Source organism: Leuciscus leuciscus (assembly GCF_965113295.1).
Source record: "Leuciscus leuciscus genome assembly, chromosome: 1".
Classification (NCBI taxonomy): Eukaryota; Metazoa; Chordata; class Actinopteri; order Cypriniformes; family Leuciscidae; genus Leuciscus; species Leuciscus leuciscus.
The window spans coordinates 25,427,529-25,451,871 of record NC_138725.1 but is presented as its reverse complement, the minus strand read 5'-3'; the positions used below and the strand labels follow the sequence as shown (position 1 = coordinate 25,451,871).

Genomic DNA, 24,343 nt, shown 5'->3' with positions numbered 1-24,343 from the left:
ATTTTTAATGACTTTTATATGCATAGATTGTAGTCTGTTAAATTGTAATTCTATATAAAAACTTTCCACAATGTTGCAGGATTCCCATGGAGACAGTATCGTCTACATATTACATAAGACATTTCAGATAAAAAATGACCTTACTTACAGTAATGCCCTGATCACATCTCTTAAATACACATATAAGTTCACAGCTTGATATGGGTCTCTTGGAATGTTCCACTGAAACTCAGAGATTATGACATTACACAGTTCATTTACATCTGGATCACATGGTATGGGGCGTCGGAAAGTGCATTCATTCTTGCACAACTGAACACTTTCAGTGTCAGCTGAGGTCAGGAAGTCTGTGGTGTGATAGAGCTCAGACAGTGCATACATCACATTGGGCCGACCACTGGGATTACTGATGTTCTTTGATGGCCTAATGGTGTGTGCATTCCAAATCTGTGCAGTGTCATCCAGCTCATCCTGTAAAACAATAAAAAAATACAAAAATTAAAAATTAGGCAAAACTTGGAAATAGAGTACTCAAAATGGTAAATTGTGTCCTCATTTACTCAGTGTATCACTGTTACAAACATCTAGACTGTGGAAACCAAAAGATGATGGCTACTGCTCTGAATGTCTCCTTTTTGTCTCCCACCGAAAACAGTCATGTGTTGTTGTGTTTATAAAAATGTGGTAATGATAAAATATCCAATTTTGGGGACTTTGCCTTTCTCCCCGGCCCGTCTCCCCCTTCTCCCTCTGAATATTTCACACACAGAGAGGCATCAGAACATAATTTCAGATAAACTTACTTGGATGAGTCCCATGCAGCAGAACTGGAGCAAACTTTTGTCCAAGAACCCTCCATCGAAGAACCCACTGTCTCTGAGGTCAGCGAACAGGGAAATCCAGAATTCCATGCACTCTCTGCGCAAAAACCCCCACCAGTACTCGATCCTTTGGTTAGCAGTACTTGGACCTTCCAAATAGCTGTCGAGGGTTTCCTCTGCGTGATTGATGTGAAGAAAACGTTGAAAGTCTCTAACATGACCATTTTCAGTTCCAAGATCCCCTCTTACGACTCTAGGGCATCCTCCCAAACGCTCCACCGCGTCAATATAGTAACCACCTATTAACTTTGGATCGCTACTAGTTGTGTAAGCATTCAGCCAAATAATCTTGCGCGAAAAGCCATCAATGCAGCCATTAATGCAAACGCCATATGGTTTTAACTTATCATACGAGTCCAAATGCCAAATGAAGTTTGGTCCCTTGGCGAAGTAGTTGCGCCGTCTGAGACGCCTTGCTCTCCTTGCTGAAACTCCTGCAGGATCCAATTCCTTCAGCACCAAGCGCACATCCTCTTTTCTCACACGCAGACCCCTCTCTCTGCATTTCGCGTACATCCATCGGTATCCATGAAGTTGCCCAGAGTACTGCAGCTGATGACTGATGAAATCAACAAGGTCCACTAAGGTCGAGTAACCTTTCCGTCGAGACAGTCCTTTTTCGCGTAATATCCTTTTCAGGTGTGTTTCACTGACGTCAAAACCGTGCTTTGAACTAAGAACATACCGTATTTCTTTGTACTTCAGTCCAAGTTCAAAATAAAACTCTATGAACTGCTCCATTATGAATGTATGGCGCGGAGCTGTCTGAACCACTGGAAGCAGTACAGCAAGCAGGAAACAGGAAATGGTTTTGCAAGAGAACGCAAAAAAAAAATAAAAAAAAAAAATATTTTCTCCCACCTCGATTTTTTTTTCTACCCACCCCGATTTTTTTTTTCACCACCTTGATTTTTTTATACCCACCCCGATTTTTTTTCCCACCACCTTGATTTTTTTCTACCCACCCCTAATTTTTTTTTCCCACCACCATGATTTTTTTTCCTCCACCTTGATTTTTTTTCTACCCACCCCTAATTTTTTTTCCACCACCATGACCTTTTAGGGGCTCCGTAGCATACAGCAATTGCCTTTTAATGTAGATATTTTTACATGTTCTAAATTATATACTAAGATTGTATTTCCTATCATTCACATATCTTGATGTTCAGTGTTTGTTTAATGAGTAATACTGTAAATGTGCAGGTATTTTGTACTTATACGTTTAATTAATTTAACAGAAATTGACTGTACATTTGCTATTATTAAGTACTTAATTAGAGATTGGTCAAAGTTGTGAAATTGGAAATGCCTTAACTGTAAATATACAAACTTTGAATTTGAATTTATGTATTTAATGCATTTTTATACATAACTTCATAGTTATTATACACAGGAAAAACTATATATTAAAAGATAATTACTGTAGATAGACAGCATTATTATAAAATAACTTTATAAAACCCTAAATTTACAGTTTAACTTGAAAGTTAAATGTTTTTTTTTAAATGTAATTTGACATCATTTATCCGTTTTTCCACGGTTTAATAAGCCATTATCAACAGTAATGTACTGTAATTTAATAAATTTTGACTGTAAAGTCAATTCTGTATTTTCACTGTTTTTGCCTGTAATTTTGTGAAATGGTTATTTGCTGTAATTTAACGGAATCCGTCTGGAAACTTTGCTGCCAGAGATTTACCGTTTGTATACGGGATTTTTTTTTTTTTACAGTGTAGGCCTAGTAGCTATGGATTTTAATAATTTTACTAATATATAGTAGGTAAACATATAGGTGCATATATAGGTGAACATATAGGTGCATATATGTGAACATATAGGTGAGCATATATAGGTGAACATGTAGGTGCATATATGTACATATAATATAGGAAAACGGCCAATTTTATATATGTCACATATATTAAAAACATATATCAAAACATATATTAAAACATATATGTTTATATAGGTTCTTTCCATGTGGGACACCTGGGGAGACTAATCAACATAACGGGGAACTGCTAACATGGTACAAGACAGGGGAACACAGACATGAATCATGGCAACTTGTCACAGGGTGCAAAAATACATTTAAATACAATACAAAATACAAAATTGTATTTAAGATTAATCAAAACTTTTTATAAATTGAACACATATTTAATAATAAAAAAAAGATATATATATGCATTTGTTTATCATTCATTAAAAAGCATTATATCATCATCATTAGGCACAGAGCAGTTGACAACACTTCATGTTTTAATAATTAAACAGCATACAATATAACAATATTTATAATTAAATTATTTATTTTGTCTTTATTAATTAAATTCCATAATATCGGCATCATATCATATCGTCACCTTCCTAAAATAATTGCTCAAGTCCTTTTTTCAGGTTTGTCAGAAAACCTGAATCATGGAAAAACTTCAGAGGTTGAGTAGATTTTCGTTCTTCTTGATGCAGCTGCCATCTTGAAAAGCTTGTAAAATTGCTTAAGTCTCATTCTCTTTTGACTTAGGCAAAATAAAACGGTCACACTCTTGACATAGACCATTATACTACAGGGGTAGAATTGCACGATCTGTTCAACTGAGGATGTGGGTGATTTTACCAGAGGTGGCCAGCATCATGAGGAGATGACTTAGGCAAAAAAAAATAAAAATTGTCAAAAAATGACTTAGCCAATTATTTTAGGAAGGCGACGATATGCATACATGCTACACAGTAAAATCAACAATCAAAAATCAAGTTAAATCAACACCGCTCGGTGTTCATATGGGAACCACCAGCAGGGTGTTAAAAGTAACACTGAAGCAGTGTTAGAGTTAATGAGGTAATTAAGTGATTCATTGAGTGATGATTGTTCGATGATTGAAGACACCTGATGATAACAAGCAGAATCACTGAAGAAAAGAGAAACAAAAGAACTACAACTGACTTCAAGACACAGCCTTAGATGAAATCAACTGAAAAGACATGAAATCTCTCTTATTACAAACCAGTTTGGCCTTATTTCTGTCATTTCATCTACAGAAGTTCTTTTTGAGAATGAACAGAGTTTAAGATGTTGATGTTTTATTGAAAATTGTTGGTTACCATTAGGGTTGGGTATCGAAACCCGGTTCCAATAGAGAACCGGTTCCGACGTAAACGGTATCGAGACCGAATAAGAACGCAACTTTCGGTGCCTGATTTCGGTGCCTGACTTTTTTCACCGCCCCCTATAAAACATCTCGCGGCACGAATGAACCAATAACAAAACATCTCCAGTTAACCAGCAGAGCATTCATTTAGTTCGTTTGTTAAATAAGAGACGATCTAGCGCTGAGCTGTGTTTTTTAAATGATCAAAGTGCTCGTTGCCGCTGCGATCAGTGGCACGGATACAGTGTTTTCTCTTGTGGCTCGCGCACACCGCACTTTCTTCAATCGGACGCGTGCTTCAATACGTTGCAGAGATCGATCTATTTATGAGGCGTCGTCTATATGAGTATGTGTGCGGAGAGTTTGTGTGTGCGTGCTCGCGTCTCAGATGAGTATGTGCGCGAGTTTGTGTGTGTGTGTGCTCGCGTCTCAGATGAGTATGTGCGTGAGTTTGTGTGTGTGTTTGCGCGTCTCAGATGAGTATGTGCGCGGAGAGTTCCGCGCGTCTCGTGTGTGTAGAGTTTGTGTGTGTGTGCGTGAGCGACTTTAGATGTGACGTTGTGCATTTCATATAGTTGGAGCATTCAGCAGTATACTGCTACATGTATAAGTGTATATACATATACTGTGACTACTTAGTATATGTGTATGCAAGCGTTTTATGTGTGCGTGAATGAAGTTCGATTTAAGCCCTAGACGGCGCCTCATATCTATTAGTTCTGGTGAAGTAAAAAAAAATAGCCTAATCATGCGCACAAAGTGTCCCTGCTTGATATACAACCACTGATGAGCATAATCGGTTTAAAAAAAACAACAACAAACAAACAAACAAAAAACTATGAATGCGGATTAGAACCCAAAACCTCTGACACCCTTGACTAAAGTTCAAGTTCAGCTGCAGTGTTCCTCTTCGGGTAAGTCTAGTATTTTAATGCCAACTGCAAATCTTGCATATCAAGTATGAAGTATATTTATATGAGGCTATACTATGTGTGTTAAATATTTCTGCTCAGTGTCAGATATTTCTCTGTTTTGTAAAAGTCTATAATATATAATACGTAATATAATATATATATATATATATAATATATATAAATAATATGAGAAGACAAAATTTTTATCTTAACTTAAGTGTTTTCGGCTACATCAGTAGCCTTTTAAACGGCACAATTTTTTATTTAATCAGAAAATCTTTTTCAGAAAACACACACAGGTATTATTTTTTTGATAAAGTGTGTGCGGTTTCGTTTTCTTAAGTACCGGTTTAAGAACCGTTTAAGCAACGGAACCGTTTGAAAAATACCGAGTAGGTACTAGTATCGGATAAAACCCAACCAATACCCAACCCTAGTTACCATTATGGTGATCAGTGTTTCCTTCAGATGGGTGGTTTGACTCTTGATATTTTTTTATGTTAGTTGTTGTCTTTGTAACACACACACACACACACATCAAGATTCAGCTTATTAATCACAACAATGGTGGCATGCTTCATGCTGCGATGCATGCTGGGAGCCATTCGTTTTATAATATGGTGGCTCCCAGCATGCATTGCTTCATGAAGTATGTCACCATTGCTGAGACGCATATGCTAATTCTTGATGTCTGTATGTGTCTAATATAATTAGCTCCACAAAGTATTTTAAAAATAAAAAATCTGAATGTTTGACCTGTGGTAAGAAATTATCGTTGGTAAAAAAAAACAAAAAACATATGATCACCATAATGGTGACTTTATAAAACCTATTATTTCCAATAAAACATAAACATCTAAAACTCTGTTCATTCTCTATAACTAGTTGACAATAAGTGAAGCAGGATTTATATTTAAACAGTCTTTTGTGGTTTAATATTTATAGACAATAGTCTATATCGTGATCTGATTTAACTGAAGTACTGACCAGCTTTTGATTTATTCTGCAAAAATTTTTATAGATTCCGTGACATTCCTGGTTATACATAAAATTTCGTTTTTATGACTGGATTCTGCAATTTCGTCCGCATTTTATCACGTTATCATAACTAAACTAAAATTCGATTCCTTTCACAGCTCTTTTGCTGGCTCGCGTTCACGCATGAAAAGACACATGATAGAGACACATGATATAATTTGGCCAGTCATCACAATCATCTAGTAGGAAGTCATTGCTGTAGTTATAACATAGACATAAAAGATCACGATCTCAATGATTCAATTGAAAAGTAGTTTGTCTTCAAGATCACAATATAAAATCGTCAGAACGCCCACCCCTACAATCTGTCCTGTCACTCATCATGGCTGTTAGGAAACTAATTGATTTCTCCACTGCATGGATCTTCATGTGTATCTTCAGGTGACATTTAAAAGAGAAACTCTTCCCACACTGATCACACGTGTGCGGCTTCTCTCTGCTGTGGATCCTCTCATGTTTTATCAGATTTGATGACAGACTGAATCTCTTGTCACAGTGTGAACACTTGTAAGGTTTTTCTCCAGTGTGAATTCTCTCGTGTTGTTTTAAACTTTTTGATGTAGTAAAAGTCTTCTCACACTCAAAGCACATGTACTCTCTCACACTGGTATGAATTTTCTGATGTGTTTGTAAAGTTTGCTGCAGTGAGAAACTCTTTCCACATTCAGAGCATGAATGTGGCTTCTCCTTCGTATGAACCATCAGGTGTGACTTCAGGGCTGATGCCCAAAGAAATGTTTTGCCGCACTGATCACATGTGAACGGCTTCTCTCCGGTGTGGATCCTCATGTGAGCATTAAGATTTTGTCTCCGAGAGAATCTCTTTTCACACTGATCACACATGAACGGCTTCTCTCCAGTATGAACTCTCATGTGAAGCTCAAGACTTGGTTTTTGTGTGAAACTATTCCCACACTGATCACATGTGAACGGTCTCTCTCCAGTGTGAATTGTCATATGACGCTCAAGACTTGGTTTGTTAGAGAATCTCTTTTCACACTGATCACACATGAAAGTCTTTTCTCCAGTGTGGATTCTCTCATGTGTTTTCTGATTTGCTGACTGATTGAATCTCTTGTCACAGTGTAAACACTTGTAAGGTTTTTCTCCAGTGTGGATCCTCTGGTGTTGTTTTAATTGATCAACTGTAACAAAAGTCTTCTCACACTCAAAGCACATGTACTCTCTCACACCAGTATGTATTTTCTGATGTGTATGTAAACTTTGCAGTACTGAAAAACTCTTTCCACATACAGAGCATGAATGTGGCTTCTCCTTCATATGAACTGTCAGGTGTCTCTTCAGGACTGATGCAAAGATAAATGTTTTGCTGCACTGATCACATGTGAACGGCTTCTCTCCAGTGTGAACTCTCATGTGACGCTCAAGACTTTGTTTGTATGTGAAACTCTTCCCACATGGCATGTGAACAGCTTTTCTCCAGTATGAACTCTCATGTGAATCTCAAGATTATGTTTGGTTGTGAAACTCTTTCCACACTGAGTGCAGGTGAAAGATTTCGTGTCTTTTCTTTTCTTTAAAAATGTCTTTTTAGTCTTTGAGCGACTCAAAGGTTTTTCTCCAGGTTTGACATGATGTTCCTCCTTCACTTCACTCAGTTCTTCACTCTCCTCGTTCTCTTCCATCAGTTCTTCACTCTCCTCGTTCTCTTCCATCAGGTCTGAAATGAAAGAAAAACTTTCATTTTCTAATTTTCTAAATTAGCAAAATAATTTAAAGAGAGAAATATGGAGTGAATGGAGATTGACAACTGCTATAAAATATTACAATAAGTTACGTCTTTTTATAAATTAATTGCACGTCCCTGAAACTTTCCATGAATGAGGTACACTGATCTTCCAGTTATTTAAAAAAAAACATTATAGGCAAAACTCCCATGTTTCTGTAGTGAGAACTATTAAATATGTTTGATCAATGACACAATTGAGAATCTAAACATGATATGAACATTAAAATACACAATACTGCCATATTTTGACACCAACGTTTAGATTGATATTTAAGTATGTTAAAAAAAACAACTACTAAAACATTTTAATTATTAAGGGTCGTTCAAGAAACACAAGATCAAGTGAATTTCACTGAATTTCATTGTAAATTTGTGACCCTGGACCACAAAACCAGTCGTAAGTCGCACGGGTATATTTTTAGCAATAGACAACAATACATTGTATGGGTCAAAACTATCGATTTTTATTTTATGACAAAAATCATTAGGATATTAAGTAAAGATCATGTTCCATTATGATATTTTGTAAATTTCCTACCGTAAATGTATAAAAAATATATTTTTGTGAGTGGATGCAGCAAAATCACGCAAAAAAAATGTCCGGAAACACGCCTACAAACTTCACTCGCTGCTGACCGCTGTTTGGGAATTACCCACTCAAGTTTGGTCTCTATGTAAAGCTTAGATTTCCCGCTTTCGGGTTCATAACTCTACACAACGTCATTACAGCAGTAAGCCAATAGAGAGCGTTAAAACAAACCCTTCTCGTGTAAACAAAACTGTTTTCTTCTTAGCAACGGCCTGCTACAGCACCTCTGATTGGCTGGCGACTTCTCCGCGTGCACAGTGTACACAATCCGCAATGGTTACGGTGCAAGCCATGGATTCTGAGATAGCGCGTTTGCTCAATTTAAACTTTAATGACCGCAATAATTTAACGAACATAGTAAATGATTTTTTCGGAAATGATTGGGAAGATGATACAGAATGTCCAGAGACCGGCTTGGCAAAGGAGGATACCCTGGAAGATGATGAATTCGATCAATGTGTGGATCTCTTCGACTCCGTTATGGAAAATGCCGCCATGGAAGAATACAAAGTTTTCACGGCGGACATTGAATTCGATCAGGTTGAGTGGGAAAATGCCTCAAAGTTCAGGTGAGTCGCAGTCACAAACATTCTTAAATGCCTTCTCTACAAAAATATTGGTTTTCATGAATTGTTTATGTCACAGGTATAGCATATTTTTCTTTGACAAAATGTAAACAAAACACCAGCTTAGCTGAGGATGTCATGTGGGTGTGTATGATGATTATTTGCTGTAGCCAGCTCCTATATTCAACAAAGTGATATCGTTTTGTTTTCAGCTGTAATTGTCAGTACATTGATGGTCAGCCGTGCTATCGCCTCTTCACCCCAGAGGAAATGATACATAGGAGAGCAGCCATGAGAGAATTGACATCCAGTTAGTATGCCAGGAGTAAAAAAAAAAAAACATGAAAATTGTACAGACAGGTCACTAAGTGCTAAGATTTCAACAAGTTTAATCAGTTTTCTAACTGTTCCTTCATTAAAGGGATAGTTCACTTTGAAATAAATTTTTGGTATGTTTTAGCTTACCTCAAGGGCATCCAAGATGTAGGTGTCTTTTTTTCCGCAGTAGTTTCAATTTTGATATTTTTAGGTCAAACCGTTCTTGTCTGTCAGTCATATAATGCAGGTCTATGGTCACTGTCTCAAAGAGCATGCACAGAGTCCAAATTAAAACAATTCCCCGTCGTCCAAATTAAACAATTCCCCATCGTAAGTACACATTGATGGCCTAAGACACGAAACGAGCGGTTTGTGTGAGAAAACAAACAGTATTTATATCGTTTTTACCTCTTATACACAGCCATGTCCGAGTGATCTGATCTGATGTGTACGCAGACTGGTGCATAGATATATACACACTAGATGTCGCCTTGTCTACGGCAGTTCATTGAAACGAATGTCTTTAAGGCGACATCTAGTGTATATATCTATGAAAAAAGACACCTACATCTTGGATGCCCTTGAGGTAAGCTAAAACATACCAAAAATGTATTTCAAAGTGAACTATCCCTTTAACAAGCATGATGACAGGAATATAGAATAGAATAGAATAGAATATATTTTTTTTGTCATTGCCCAGTGAAAAACAATGAAATACAATAATGTAAGCCTTTCTCTGGCAAAATCCAGATCCATAAAATTCAGTTGTTTAGCTAGTTTGAAAGTTGCTGTTTCATTTTCAGGAGACCAAATGCTTATCCTCCTGGGGAAGATTTCGTGTTCAATCAACAACTCTGAGACCACAAACTCATCAAAAAGGAAGGAACAAACTCCTCGTCAGCGACAGAGGACTTACTATTGGATGGAAGGAAAACGGTTATGCCGCGATACTTTCAAATTTCTGCACATGTAAGTAAACTAGGAATGACCCACCACTTACAGTTTTGTAACAAAAAGCTCAATGCTGCTTCCAATCTGTACACATAGGATTGTGTAGTATTTTATAGACACTTAAGATTTTATTTCCTGAGATGTACAAAGACATTCTGTGTGCAGAAGTTATTGAAAATTAGTTGTGTTGGTCTGAATGAGTTTTTTTTTTTTTTTTTTTTTTTTTATATATTCCAGGCTAAGCCAAGATCGCCTCACAGGTCTACTTTCTCATTATAAAGAGCATGGATTGGAGTCAAAGGAAAAGAAATCTGGAGGGAGAAAAAACAATACACGATCACTAGAATTTGAAGATATACAGCGAGCTGTAAGGTTCCTGACAAATTATGCATCAGAAAATGCATTGGTCCTTCCTGGGAGGGTTCCTGGTTTCAAGAGGGATGACATGCAGCTTCTGCCTTCATCTCACACAAAGATTTTGGTCTACAACTGCTACAGGCAAGGTCTTGAAAATACAGGTAAATAATTATTATTGAAATTGGTATAGAGAGAGCACAGACATTTCAAGCCTTTGGAATACTTTAGAAAATTACTTTATCGGATTCTTGTATTTGTTGCTTTCAGGACACAGAATAATGGGAGACAGCAACTTTTTCAAGCTTTGGAAGAAAGTCTGCCCTTTTATTATCACGGCCAAGCCAATGACGGACTTGTGTTGGGTTTGCCAGGAGAATAATACTCTCATCTTCCGTAGTGCGAACTTGACAGACGTCCAGAAAATAGACCGTGTTGCACAACAAAACAAGCATCTATTGATTGTTAAAACTGAGAGGTCCCTGTACAATAACATGGTCACAGAGGCCAAGAAAGTGTGTGCTGAGAATGACATCAAAGACCTAAGCAGCAACCAGCCATGTAGTCGCAACATCACTATGCACTACTCGTTTGACTATGCCCAGCAAGTCCACCTGCCAAGTAACCCCTTGCAGCCAGGACCAATTTATTTTCTAGTTCCAAGGAAGTATGGGTTGTTTGGTGTCTGCTGTGAGGGGATTCCTCGGCAGGTGAACTTCCTGGTTGATGAAGCCCATCTCATTAGTAAAGGCTCAAATGCAGTGATTTCATACCTCCATTTTTACTTCAGCAATTATGGCATTGGAGAAACAGATGTGCATCTCCACTGCGATAATTGCTCAGGGCAAAACAAAAACCGTTTTGTCCTTTGGTTTTGTGCCTGGAGAGTCGCAATGGGTTTGCACAGGAGCATAACCTTGAACTTCCTTATTGCCGGGCACACCAAATTTGCGCCTGACTGGTGTTTTGGGCTTCTCAAGAGAGCATTCAAACGTCATGTGGTGCCTTCACAGAGTGTGCTGGAGAAAGTTGTAAATGATAGCTCCACTGTTAACATCGCCCAGGTCATTGGACGGGAGGATGGTACAACAGAAGTCCCAGTGTGTGACTGGCAGACCTTCTTCGCTGGATCCTGTAAACCAGTTCTTGGAATGAAAAAGTATCAACACTTTAGGTAAGTGTGCAACTTGTCTAAGTAAAATGGCATGTACAGTGTACTTATATTAAGCAAACCACTACCACAATCTGCATGTAGGAACTTTGCTCTAGTTGACTTTTTAAAGGGATACTCCACTTTAAAATGAAAATTCTGTCATTATATACTCACCCTCATGTTGTTTCAATCCTTTATGAATTTCTTTCTTCTGCTGAACAGAAAGGAAGATATTTAGAAGAATGTCAGTAACCAGACAGTTTCTGGTCTCATTGACTTCCATAGTATGTTTTTTTCCTACTATGGAAGTCAGTGAGACCAGAAACTGTCTGGTTACTGACATTCTTCTAAATATCTTCCTTTCTGTTCATCAGAAGAAAGAAATTCATACAGGTTTGAAACAACATGAGGGTGAGTATATGATGACAGAATTTTCATTTTAAAGTGGAGTATCCCTTTAATGACCCTTTTTCATAAGCAATAAGCAAGATGAATCTGACCAGAAAGGATAGATTTTTGTGTTGATGTCAAGACACCTTCAGAACAGCCATCTCACTTGCTATGTTTATGAGCACTAAAATTCTCATTGTCTCATTCATTTTTCAGGTTTGATGCTGAGCATCCTGGAATGGTTTTTGTCAAGAAAGAGGCAGGCAGTGACGAATTACCTTTCCAGATCCTTCTGCAAGGCATGGATTTCCCAGATGGAGAACCGGTTATCCTGACTCCTCCTGGATTATCACTCCAGAGGCAACAGTACCTGTATAAGAACATCCGCCCTTTCGTTGATTATCCCTACAAGGATACTGTTTGTCCAAGGCCCGAGGTCCTACCAGTTGATGATTCTGACAACACATGTGCTCGAGAAATGGACCTTGTGGTGAACTTGGTCTTGGAGCAAACTAAGGATGCTGAACTGGGTCGGGGTCGGGGTCGGGGTCGGGGACGTGGCCGTGGCCGTGGCCGTGAGTGTGGTCAGCCACCGGGATACAGGAGTCGAAGCCCTCACTAGGCCACTGGGACAATGGCCCAAAAAAAACACTTTGTGGACTGTTCAAGGTCAGATGTGACTTAAAGGGTTAGTTCACCCAAAAATGAAAATTCCATCAGTAATTACTCACCCTCATGTTGTTCCAACCCCGTAAGACCTTCGTTCATCTTTGGAACACAAATTAAGATATTTTTGATTAAATCTGAGAGCTGGCTAAATAAATAGTGGAATAAAGTCATTATTTTTCATTTTTGGGTGAACTAACCCTTTAAGATATAGACCGTAACCTCATCCCTGATTGAGAGCATATGAAAACATTTGCGAAAAATGGCAAAAAGTCAAGTGTAAAATTGTATATGTTCCTAATGAAATATTTTAATGAAATTTTGTGTGTATAAAGGTTTAGTTGTGGTAAATCAATGGTGTAAATTTCATTTATTTCCCTTCATTAGTAATATGCGTAGTTAAGGACTTAATTTGGACAACTTTAAAGGTGATTTTCTCAATATTTAGATTTTTTTGCCCCATCAGATTCTAGATTTTCAAAAGGTTGTATCTCGACCAAATATTGTCCTATCCTAACAAACCATACATCAATGAAAAGCTTATTCATTCAGGTTTCATGTGATGTATAAATCTCAATTTAAAAAAAAATACCCTTATGACTGGTTTTGTGGTCCAGGGTCACATTTGTACATTTTGGAATGATTAGTATTTTGTTATACATGTTTGTAAAAAATATGTAAAATAAAAGAGTTAAAATATTTAAATTCAGTTTGACCTGATGTTGACGAATATAAAACCTCCCCTTTTCTGACCATTTAAAAAAATTATAATAATAAAATAAAAACTTTTGCAGCCATTTCTCAGTTAAAAAAAATCGGTAACACTTTAGAACACTGTTTCTTATTACTGCATAACTAATAAGGAATTACTGAAGAACGAATAGGTGATTCTTTATTAACGCTTATGTCACTGCTGTTAACTACTAAGGAAGATGTGTTAACTAATCAGTATGTGTAACGATGTAATCCTGGAGGCAAGTTGAAGTGAACCCAAATGCAACTTTAATAAACAAAACTAACATTAAACAAAGGCTGGAAGCTGGAAGCTGGAAACTGGAAACAGAGACAAGAACCTGGAAAAACATGCAATACTAGACAAAGACACAGGGCAAACATGAGGGCTTAAATACACAAGACTAACGACAAGACAAGGGACACCTGTGAATAATAAGACGATTAACCAATGACAAGACACATGGCAGGATCACATGACAAACAGGGAATCACATGACAAGACGAGAACCAGGAACAAGAAACAAAACCCAGAACATGACAGTATGTAATAGAATTTTATGATTGTGTTGAGTATCAGTTAGTTAATCAATAACTAATGAATTCTGTCATACATCCTGAAGAACTACTATTAATTATCTATTAATTAAGGTTCAAGAAAAATAACTATGAAGTAACTACTAATGAACAGTCATACACAGTAGTCACTACAATAATCCACGTTTTTTTTAGCAGTGTAGTGGTGGATGAAGTACACAAATCAAGTACTTGAGTAATAGTTTAGATACCCCAATAAAATATTACTCCAGTAAAATTATAATCAGGCCATTTTCAAAATGACCTTAGTAAAAGTACAAAGGTAATACATTTTTAAAGTACTTAAAAAGTAAAAAACACATATTTACGGAAGCGTATTGCATTCACTTGAGGAAAAAAAACCTACTCTGTTTTTCTGAATTAACGAGTTAATTATCTCAGAATTACGAGATAATTTTTCATGAATAAAACGTTTTTGCTCTGTTTTTCTGAATTAATGACTTAATTATCTCAAAATTATGAGATAATTTTTTCTTGAAATAAAAATATTTGCTCTGTTTTTCTTAATTAATGACTTAATTATCTCAGAATTATGAGATCTCTTGAACCTTAATTAGATAATTAATAGTTCTTCAGGAGGTATGAAAGAATTCATTAGTTATTGATTAACTAACTGTTACTTATAGTTACTTGTAGATTTGAAAATCCTGCTTCCCCCTTGAATCACGGAAGCTACACCAGTTACTTTTGCCAAGAGATTTATTATTTATACATGTGTCATGTGTCAGACATACGAGAGAAACAAGCATATACGAATAAGGCTATATGAGAGGAGGTCTTCATTCCAGATTTCTCTGTTCCCCATTTCTCTTATCTTCTCACCCCATCATGCCAGCTGTAAATGGTTTCTCTGGGTTTCTCCTCCCTCACCCCATCATCTCTATGTTTCTCCTTCCTCTCACCCCATCATGCCTTTATGTTTCTCTGAGGTGGTACAGTAAGATTGAGCTTGTATACATCACAGAGAGACTTAAACTTCCTTGTAAGGTAGCGAAACATTTTGTTTAAGTTTAAAAATGGAATGTACACCTCATGCTTGCACGTGGTACAATCCACTCTCCCTCAGTGTATACATTAGTGGTAAAAAAACATTCCTTTCCTTGAAAAGAACACACCAACTGAAGGATCATCATCAGTGAACATCTCTGCTCAGTGACCGACCGTGTTACATTGCACACATACCTCTAAGCAAAATATAGCTCATCCCAGATCTCAACAGCACACATGTACAAACATAGTCTGACTTCACAAAACACATTATGAAATTATTATGAAAATGAATAAAGAAAAATAATACAAAAAAATAACATTAAACAGTACATTTTTAGTCTTCATGATTAGTTAACACATCTTCCTTAGTAGTAAACAGTGGTGAAAAGGTAGTTAATGAAGAATTACCTATTAGTTCTTCAATAATTCCTTATTAGTTATGCAGTAAGAAACAGTGTTATAAAGTGTTACCATAAAATCCACACACACAAAAAAAAATGATGAAGTGCTTGAATGTTTCTAACATGAATGTTCTTCAGCATCATGAATGAATGAAGAATAAACACCAACCTCTTTGTTCTTCAGGATCTTCAGTGTGTTTCATTCTGCAGGGTTCTGGATCACTCATGTTCTCACTGTCCTCTTTAATAAACTCAGTCTTTGCAGATTTCAGCTCTTCCTGATGCTCTGATGCTCGTCTTCACTTGTAGCCGATGGGAATATTCCAGCATTTATTGGAGAATTGCTTTGAGAGGAGCTTCACTGACAAAGTGACTGATGTGGGAGGAGCTGATATGATGATGTGATAGTTGTGGGAGGAGCTTCACTGATGATGAAATGCAGTGGGAGGAGATGATCTGACAAAATCAAAATACATAAGTTACTAAGTTTGTTTTTATACTAATTGACAACATAATATAAATAATGTAAATTCTTGCAAAAATAAAAAATGGCAAGAAAAACTATTGAAAGCACCAACAAATACCTCAGTCTGTTGACATCAATGCAATGAGCTTTAAGTGGAGATTTACAGGAGTTCTGAAGACTTCGGCATACTAAATTATGTCAAATCCAAAACTTTTGACATAAAATAAAGAGTATTTTCAGCACAGGACTCCAGACTAACATCTGAGAGCAGTCGCACTACTCAGTTCTACAGATGGTGGCGCCAGCAGCTGATTTGATGGCGCTGGGGGAAAATTGATCAAAGTTAATTAAATCATACATTTACTATTGTTTTGCATTAATAAGTGCATTTAATAGTTACTGATAATAGCATTTGTTTGTTTATTGGAAATGTAACATTAAAACACTTGAATTGAATTGATATGCAGATAAAATGAACATTTATTGACAACAGTAACATGTAAAAACCTCACTTGTACAGGGAAAATGTAAATATTGTGTGTAATTCAGGCACAATCTGAAGATATGTTTTTGTTTTGCATGAGATTAAGTGACTTTTTATCTTGTTTGCCACAAAGTGTTGTTCTACATCTTTAAACCTTTAGTCTTGGAAATAATCACATTAAAAATAGTCCAAAAAGTCCATATCATGATCCTTTCTTAATACCAAAAACATTGATTGATTGATTTATATAATAAAATATTTATTGAACAACAATATTTAAATGAACAACAATAGCCATTATAAAAGACAATAGGAAATAAACACAAGTTAACAATTCAGTCAAATATAGTGTTGTGTAAAATATGAATTATGCAATAAAATATGCAATTGTCCTGTGAAAAGAAAGTAGTTTATAAAGAAAAACACCTCAATTACTATTGTAAACAGTTTATTAAGAAAGTGGTTTATAAAGAAAAAACATACCACACTTAAAGGTGCTGTATGTAACTTTTTCACTCTACTCTTTTTCACTAAAGCATAAAAATACCATAATATGTTTGCATATGAAGAGTTCAGATGCAAAAGCCTCTAAGTGCCATCTGAAATTTTCTTCTAGAATTATCATTTTTATCAGGCTCATATATTTAAGTTCCATAATTTCACTTAAATGGCAATGCAAAATACCTATTAATTGTCATTTAAGTGAAATCACTTAACCTAAATATACAAGCTTTATAAAAATGATCATTCTAGAAGAAAATTTCAGATGGCATTTAGAGGCTTTTGCATCTGAACTCTTCATATATTGAGGAAAAATGCTAAGTTCACATACTCGTTTCTCTGAAAAAATACTTCTACAGCCAGTTATTTTACTTTGAAATGAGCGTTTCTGGGCTGGAATGTCTGTTACCAACACAAATAATATTTGTAATGTTTAATTTGATCATTGTAATATTTAGTTTTAGAGTTTCGCCAAAGTTTGATTGACAGGCGATTTGACAGTTAACAGAATTATACTTAAAAACAGTTATACCTCAAAAGAGAAAAGTGCAAGACCCAGGGTTTCTCTTAATTCTCCCATGGTTTTAAACATCACACTTAAACAACATGCACTCTGATTCATATTCATGTGCTGTAACTAAAAGAGATGATCGATCAGTTCACATGCTACTTGAACTGAGGCTATACACAGTAAAGTCACAAAACGGTCAGTGTATTTATTGTTTTGAATTTCTTCATTAAAAAAAAAAAGAAAAGCTGAGCTGTTTCATACTAAAAGTAACTGCTTTGTTCCGCGATGCACATACATGTGGCGTGTGTCAGGGTGTGGTGCAGGCAGAAGAAGGCAAAAGCAAAAAGGCTCCAATACAAACTTTTACTAAATAGAAATTCCAACGGGTACAGGCAGGATAATCACACACTAAGTACAACAGATAACAGACAAAGACTGACTGAACTGAAGGAACTTAAGGAACTTAAATACTGGTAGAGTCCTGCACGGGTTCGGGTACCCGCGGATTTTGCTCAAACGGGTGAAAAATATGGAAAATATGGTCGGATATGGGTGCGGGTCGGGTCGGACACGGGGGAAACACGGGTCTAAAACAATCACATGAAAACGTAAAAATATATGCATATTTTTAGGAACACATCTACAAAAATATTCCTGTATTTCAAGTTGATAAAATAATTTAAAATCCACATCAGTTTATTTGTGCCGACGCGCCACGCCCTCCCAGAATCTATAACGTTACCTAGGCTACTACTTTCACTTTAAAAAATTCCTCATAACCGCGCGCGCGATCTGCTTGCAGTCGTCGAGATGGATGCTGAGGAGTTGAAGAAAATAATAGCTAGTGGAGATTGTAAAGTTGTCGACAATACGTCATCACTCTGGGGACATCAGAGACTTAGGCTATTTCACATATTGTAAAAAGGGGCATAATAGGTGTCCTTTTAAACCTATCTTTACGAACCTCAACAGACAAATAGCTACAACAACATGATATTTGAATCTAAATATAGTTTGACTTTATAATAAAGTTATGATAAAGTAATTCCATTAAAAATAAAGAAAATGTAACGCTTCCTGTGTCAAACTTATCTATTTTATTTTTTCCCATGTATAGATTTTAAATTCCCCACATTCATTACTCTTACAGGGGTAATATAAAGTGTTATACTATAAGAATATACATCAATTTTAATAAGTAAATGTAATCTACCAAAGATAAAGGTCAAAGAAATAAAGGTAAACATGAAAATGGCAACAACAACACTTGGGATCGATTCCCCTCACAGATCTCAAACTTTGACTTGACTTGCAGCAACAGTTCTCACTCCAAACATCGAGACAATCACACAAACAAACACAAAATCGCTCAGGTCTGAATGAACTCAACATTATTCTCCTCATGCTCGCTGCTGCTGCACTAAATGTTTATTTCAGTAGGAAGATGCCAGAAAAGACGCACAAGTATCGCTGTGATCGATGAAAACACTACAGAAATGAGCCTGTCGCTTAATCAAACTGTATAAAGTGTGTTTGATGGAGTGTAAATATGAGAAATACCGTGAACTGCTCTCCTCACCTCAGAAGACTCGATGCTGAAACTGAATGAGGGAAAAGACGGCGCGAGAAAGCGGTGACGCCATCGGTCTCCAACGCACGCGCATACGGGTGCATACGGGAAAGCTCATTTGTGTTGAGCCCTGCAAATATCATGACCTGCCTCTTTTATTATTAAATAAAGTTTTGAAAGAATCGATAATATTAAAACTAGGAATTGTACTTGGTCCACCCTACATCTCAAAGCTGGAGCCGGAGCTGGTGTTGTTTAAAGTTCATAGTATTTGTTCTGACTTCATGAAGCCTCATGGTGTGAATGAAACATCAAACTGACTAGATCAAACTCTTTGAAATGTATATGATACTGGATATCAAGGATGAAACTGTAAATAATGTAGACAGACAGCAATCTCATTCATAAATTATTCAGGCATTTAAAAGCTCAATTGAGACAATTAAAACATGGAAAACGCAAAAAGCAATCATATCAGGATACTTCATGACTTTCTGAACTAAAATTATTCCTGATAATTTTATATATTATAAAGTTATTCCAGAATCAGCAGAAAATAAGTACATGGACAATAACAATGAGATGTTGGGAAAATGAGTAAAGAGTTTAATCAATAATTATATGAAGCAAATACAAACATTAATTAATAGTGAAATGGAATGAGACAGATCTCTCTCTTTACTGACTCATAACAGCCAAAGCATCTCAAGAGATAAAGAGAAGAAAAGTGACCAAAGATACATGAAAGTATATCTTGTGTTTGCATTGAAGAGTAGAAGTGGAAGAGAAACCAGATGTTCCGATGAAAAACAATGAAAACATGTTAAAAATGAATATCAGATTCACGTCTCTCTTAAAAGTGTCATGGCCTTCTTCTCAGTGTGAATTTTCTGGTGGTCTTTCAGTTCCTCTTCTGCAGTAAAGGACTTCAGTACTGAAACACACACCGCCGTCTCTTTTCTGCTGTAATATTACGAATGAATCTTCTTCTTTGAGTGAATCTTCAAGTGTTTCTTCAGGACTGAAGCCCAATGAAACTGTTTACCGCACTGATCACAGATAAATGGTCTTTCTTCAGAATGAGAAGCTGATGTGATTTCAGAGCGAAAGCCTGAGCCGCTTCTTCCCAGTGTGAACTCTCATGTGAACCTTCAGACTTGATTTACATGTGAAGTGTTTTTTTACATTGAGGGCAGGAGACCGATTTTGTGGCTTCTGTTTTACCTTTCTTGTTGTGCTGAGAGTTCAGGGCAGAGAACGGTTTGTAATTGTGCCGTACCGTACCAGGCTCAAGTGGAAACACAACCTTTTCTGAAGGTGGAAAAGCAGCTTTTGTTTCTCAGCACATAAAGATGAACTACTTACTGTGATCTCAGACTGTGTTGATGTTGTTTCTCCACTGCATGGATCTTCATGTGTCGCTTCAGGTGACAATTAAAAGAGAAACTCTTCCCACAATGATCACACGTGTGTGGCTTCTCTCCAGTGTGGATCATCTCATGTGTTTTCAGATTTGATGACTGACTGAATCTCTTGTCACAGTGTGAACACTTGTAAGGTTTTTCTCCAGTGTGAATTCTCTGATGTCGTTTTAAATTTATCCCTGTAGCAAAAGTCTTCTCACACTCAAAGCCCATGTAGTCTCTCACACCAGTGTGCATTTTCTGATGTGCATGTAAAGTTTGCAGCTGTGAAAAACTCTTTGCACATACAGAACATGAATGTGGCTTTTCCTTCATATGAACCCTCAGGTGTGTCTTCAGGTGTGATGCCCTAAGAAATTATTTGCTGCATTGATCACATGTGAACGGCTTCTCTCCAGTGTGAACTCTCATGTGAACATTAAGGGATGATGATTGACTGAAACTATTCCCACATTGATTGCATGTGAACGGCTTCTCTCCGGTGTGGATCCTCATGTGAACATTAAGGTGTGCTAATTGACTGAAACTCTTCCCACATTGATCACTTGCATGTGAACGGTTTCTCTCCTGTATGAACTCTCTTGTGAATCTTAAGAGATTTTTTGTCTGCGAATCTCTTTTCACACTGTTCACACATGAACGGCTTCTCTCCGGTGTGGATTCTCATGTGAACATCAAGGTATGATGATTGACTGAAACTCTTCCCACATTGATCACATGTGAACGGCTTCTCTCCAGTGTGAACTCTCATGTGACGCTCAAGACTTTGTTTGGTTGTGAAACCCTTTCCACACTGAGTGCAGGTGAAAGATTTCTTGTATTTTCTTTTCTTTAAAAATTTATTTTTAGTCTTTGAGCGACTCAAAGGTTTTTCTCCAGGTTGGACATGATGTTCCTCCTTCACTTCACTCAGTTCTTCACTCTCCTCCTTCACTTCACTCAGTTCTTCACTCTCCTCTTTCACTTCACTCAGTTCTTCACTCTCCTCCTTCACTTCACTCAGTTCTGCCAGAAAGACTCGGGAGAATTAATGCTGTAGCATAGACATTTATTAATGAGCTCAGCAAGCAATCAAATTCTTTGGCGGAGGCCCCGTTCATGACTCGAATCCCAGGGGTATTGAATCAGCGACTGCTGACTGAAGATGAAGGCAGGGGCGCCGCTCACCCCCCGAGGCGATGAAGGGGGCCCTCTGGTGGTGGTGGGGTGGATGGAAAGGAGGGCGTCTTGAAGACTTCAGGTTGGAGAGAAGAGCCCATCTAGTGATATTAGGGATGGTGAAAGTGGACACCTGGGTGGTCGTGATGGGGGAGGATGGAGGAGAAGATCCGTCTTAGTGGTGGTGGGGAGGAAGGTGGTGGCTGGAACAACAGCATCTGCGGACTCAGATATGAGTAAGGGCTGCCCTTTTATACTACAGCAAGGAAATGATAGGGTAGTTGATAAGGCAATTAGTGACGTAAATGATTGAGTCTCCCTGGCAGAACTTGCGTTAGCTTTATTTCTGCCAGAAAGACTCGGGAGAATTAATGCTGTAGCATAGACATTTATTAATGAGCTCAGCAAGCAATCAAATTCTTTGGCGGAGGCCCCGTTCATGACTCGAATTCCAGGGGTATTGAATCAGCGACTGCTGACTGAAGATGAAGGCAGGGGCGCCGCTCACCCCCAAAATTAGGTGGATGGAGGATCCGTCGGAACGGGGCCCCCCAAAAACGGTTTGATGAGGTAACTTACCAGTCCTGAATCCTGAAATTCCTAGTGAGAGAGAAGAGAAGAGAAAAAAAATAGAATTTAAGACCGAACTCTTTGGCCAGAGACGTGAATGGACCATCAGCTAACGCGGATTTGGACGTGAGGTTTATGCTACTGTCGCTTATAGTAATATAGGCCGCAGAACATCTTGTAATACTGCCGCATGGCCGCAGGCCAACTTTTGATCCGGACGCATGAGCCACAGGCCATCTTTGATACGGACGCATGGCCACAGGCCATCTTTTGATACGGACACATGGGCCACAGGCCATCTTTTGATACGGACACATGGGCCACAGGCCATCTTTTGATACGGACACATGGGCCACAGGCCATCTTTTGATACGAACACATGGGCCACAGCCATCTTTTAATACGGACACATGGCCACAGGCCATCTTTTGATACGGACACATGGGCCACGGCCATCTTCTAATACGGACACATGGGCCACGGGCCATCTTTTTGATACGGACACATGGGCCACAGGCCATCTTTTTGATACGGACACATGGGCCATGGCCATCTTTTGATGCAGACATATAGGCCACAGCCATCTTTGGCGGAACGGAAGCCTATGATAATCTTTGATAGCGCTTTAGCGGAACGGGCGGTTTGGGCTGAATCTACTTGAATTTACAGCATGCAACGCCTGAAATTGGCAGACATTTAGCCATCTGGCTATAAGGAGATTATGCTATTTAGACGTATCGAGCCATGAGGCAACAACACCACCACCAGAAGTTAGATAAGGTTTTTTACCTTAACAGTTTACTGGAGAGCTTGCTGAGCTTCGAGGATGAATTTAAGATCTGGTCTTATGTAGGACTCGAATGCTGAAGAGGACCATCTGCCCAGGATTTTGATGGCTGCTGGAGAGAAACCTCGCTCGGCCGCTGTGGTAGCGGCTCCTATCCTGAAGGAATGCCCAGTGAACTGAGAGGGAGATAGGCTGCAGCTTTTAAGAGCGGAAGTAAGATGAGACCTGAACCAGGTTTGAGAGATAGGTGCTCCGTTTGGAAGGATGAAAAGGGGAGAAATAGCGGGGAGTCTAGGGCGAATTTTAAGAAAATTGAGCATAGAGGAGAATGGGCAAAAATCACTACTAATTTTTGAAATAGTCAAGGTAGTACCGGATCCTTTGGAGTCGTTCTTAGAATGTTTGAGAAAAAGAGTGAAGAATTTTGGAAAAAATGTTATGTCTGAAAAGGAAAGACCACGGGCTGGATCAAATTGGCATGTTGGAGAGGTGAATTCTCCTGGGCGCATGAAACCGTAGAAAGCGGTTAAAAATACTGCTTCTAGCAAGGTGTTAACATACGTGGAAAAAAGGCCATTGCGAACAGAAATGATTAGCCTATGAATTAAGGGTAGAGTCAGAGGCAGCCTTTTGTCGGGGACCGCTACGGAGGATTTAGCTATACCTTTGATCATTAAGCGAATAGGAGAAGCGGTGAATAGGCTAGGAAAATCAGGGTTGTGATATTTGGCATAAAACTGAATGCCTGCGAGCAGTCTACGAATTGAAGAAATTTTTTGATGACGTTTGTCATGATTAAAAACGAGAAACGAGCAAACGGTCGAAATTAAAATAGGAAATAACGGAATTTGTAAAGAAAAACAAAACATTGCAAATGAATACCAGGCAGAAGTATAAGCTTTAAGGGTGGATGAAGCGATGCCTTTAGACATGTAATATCTGGCTGAACGAAGTAAATCTCCTAGTATAATGTTGTGGCTGACAGGGGGGGGCAGGGCGTTGAATCCTTGTCGGCTGTAGGGCAGAGCCGTCTGAATGTCTGAAAGCGAAAGCGAGAGAGTGCGTCAGCAATGACGTTGTAGTGCCCCGGAATGTGAGCAGCTTTAATGATGAAGTTGTGGGTGACGGATTGCCAGATTAGCCGACGCAGAAAAGGCATAATCATTGGGCATGATGATCTGCCTTTGTTAATAATAGCTACGACGGCTTCGTTGTCGCAAAACATGAGAATGCGTTTCCTCGACCAATCTGGACCCCAGATTACACTAGCGACGACTAGGGGATAGAGTTCATATAGCGCTGAAGAGAGCGGTTTAGATGTTGATTTAGGAAATTCGCTCGACCATCTCTCTGCGAACCAGTGCCCTTGGAAATAACCCCCGAAGCCAACGGACGGGGCTGCGTCAGTGAATAATTGTAAATCGGCGGAAGAT

The 24,343-nt window shown here is 38.0% G+C and overlaps 1 protein-coding gene and 1 long non-coding RNA gene across 2 annotated transcripts; one reads left to right on the top strand and one right to left on the bottom strand.

The window, feature by feature from the left end:
• Positions 1 to 7,211: 7,211 nt before the first annotated feature.
• Positions 7,212 to 16,224, bottom strand: LOC309503789. The gene is made up of 3 exons (XR_014207862.1): positions 16,024 to 16,224; positions 15,609 to 15,895; positions 7,212 to 7,663 (listed from the first exon to the last, which is right to left on the bottom strand). It is a non-coding gene; the product is annotated as an uncharacterized lncRNA (long non-coding RNA).
• On the top strand, positions 9,765 to 13,344 carry LOC309482684 (uncharacterized protein). Its single transcript, XM_082148166.1, has 3 exons — positions 9,765 to 10,174; positions 10,394 to 10,674; positions 10,781 to 13,344. Exons 1-3 carry the CDS (start codon positions 9,915 to 9,917, stop codon positions 11,686 to 11,688), a joined length of 1,449 nt encoding a protein of 482 aa, XP_082004292.1. The 5' UTR covers positions 9,765 to 9,914; the 3' UTR covers positions 11,689 to 13,344.
• Positions 16,225 to 24,343: the final 8,119 nt, after the last annotated feature.

What these genes read in the sequence shown, in the direction of transcription:
- LOC309482684 (XM_082148166.1), top strand. Translation starts at nt 9,915, where the DNA reads ATGAAATACAATAATGTAAGCCTTTCTCTGGCAAAATCCAGATCCATA. An exon ending in ACTTTCAAATTTCTGCACAT is followed by an intron (nt 10,175 to 10,393) that starts GTAAGTAAACTA and finishes TATATATTCCAG; the next exon opens with GCTAAGCCAAGATCGCCTCA. An exon ending in GCAAGGTCTTGAAAATACAG is followed by an intron (nt 10,675 to 10,780) that starts GTAAATAATTAT and finishes TGTTGCTTTCAG; the next exon opens with GACACAGAATAATGGGAGAC.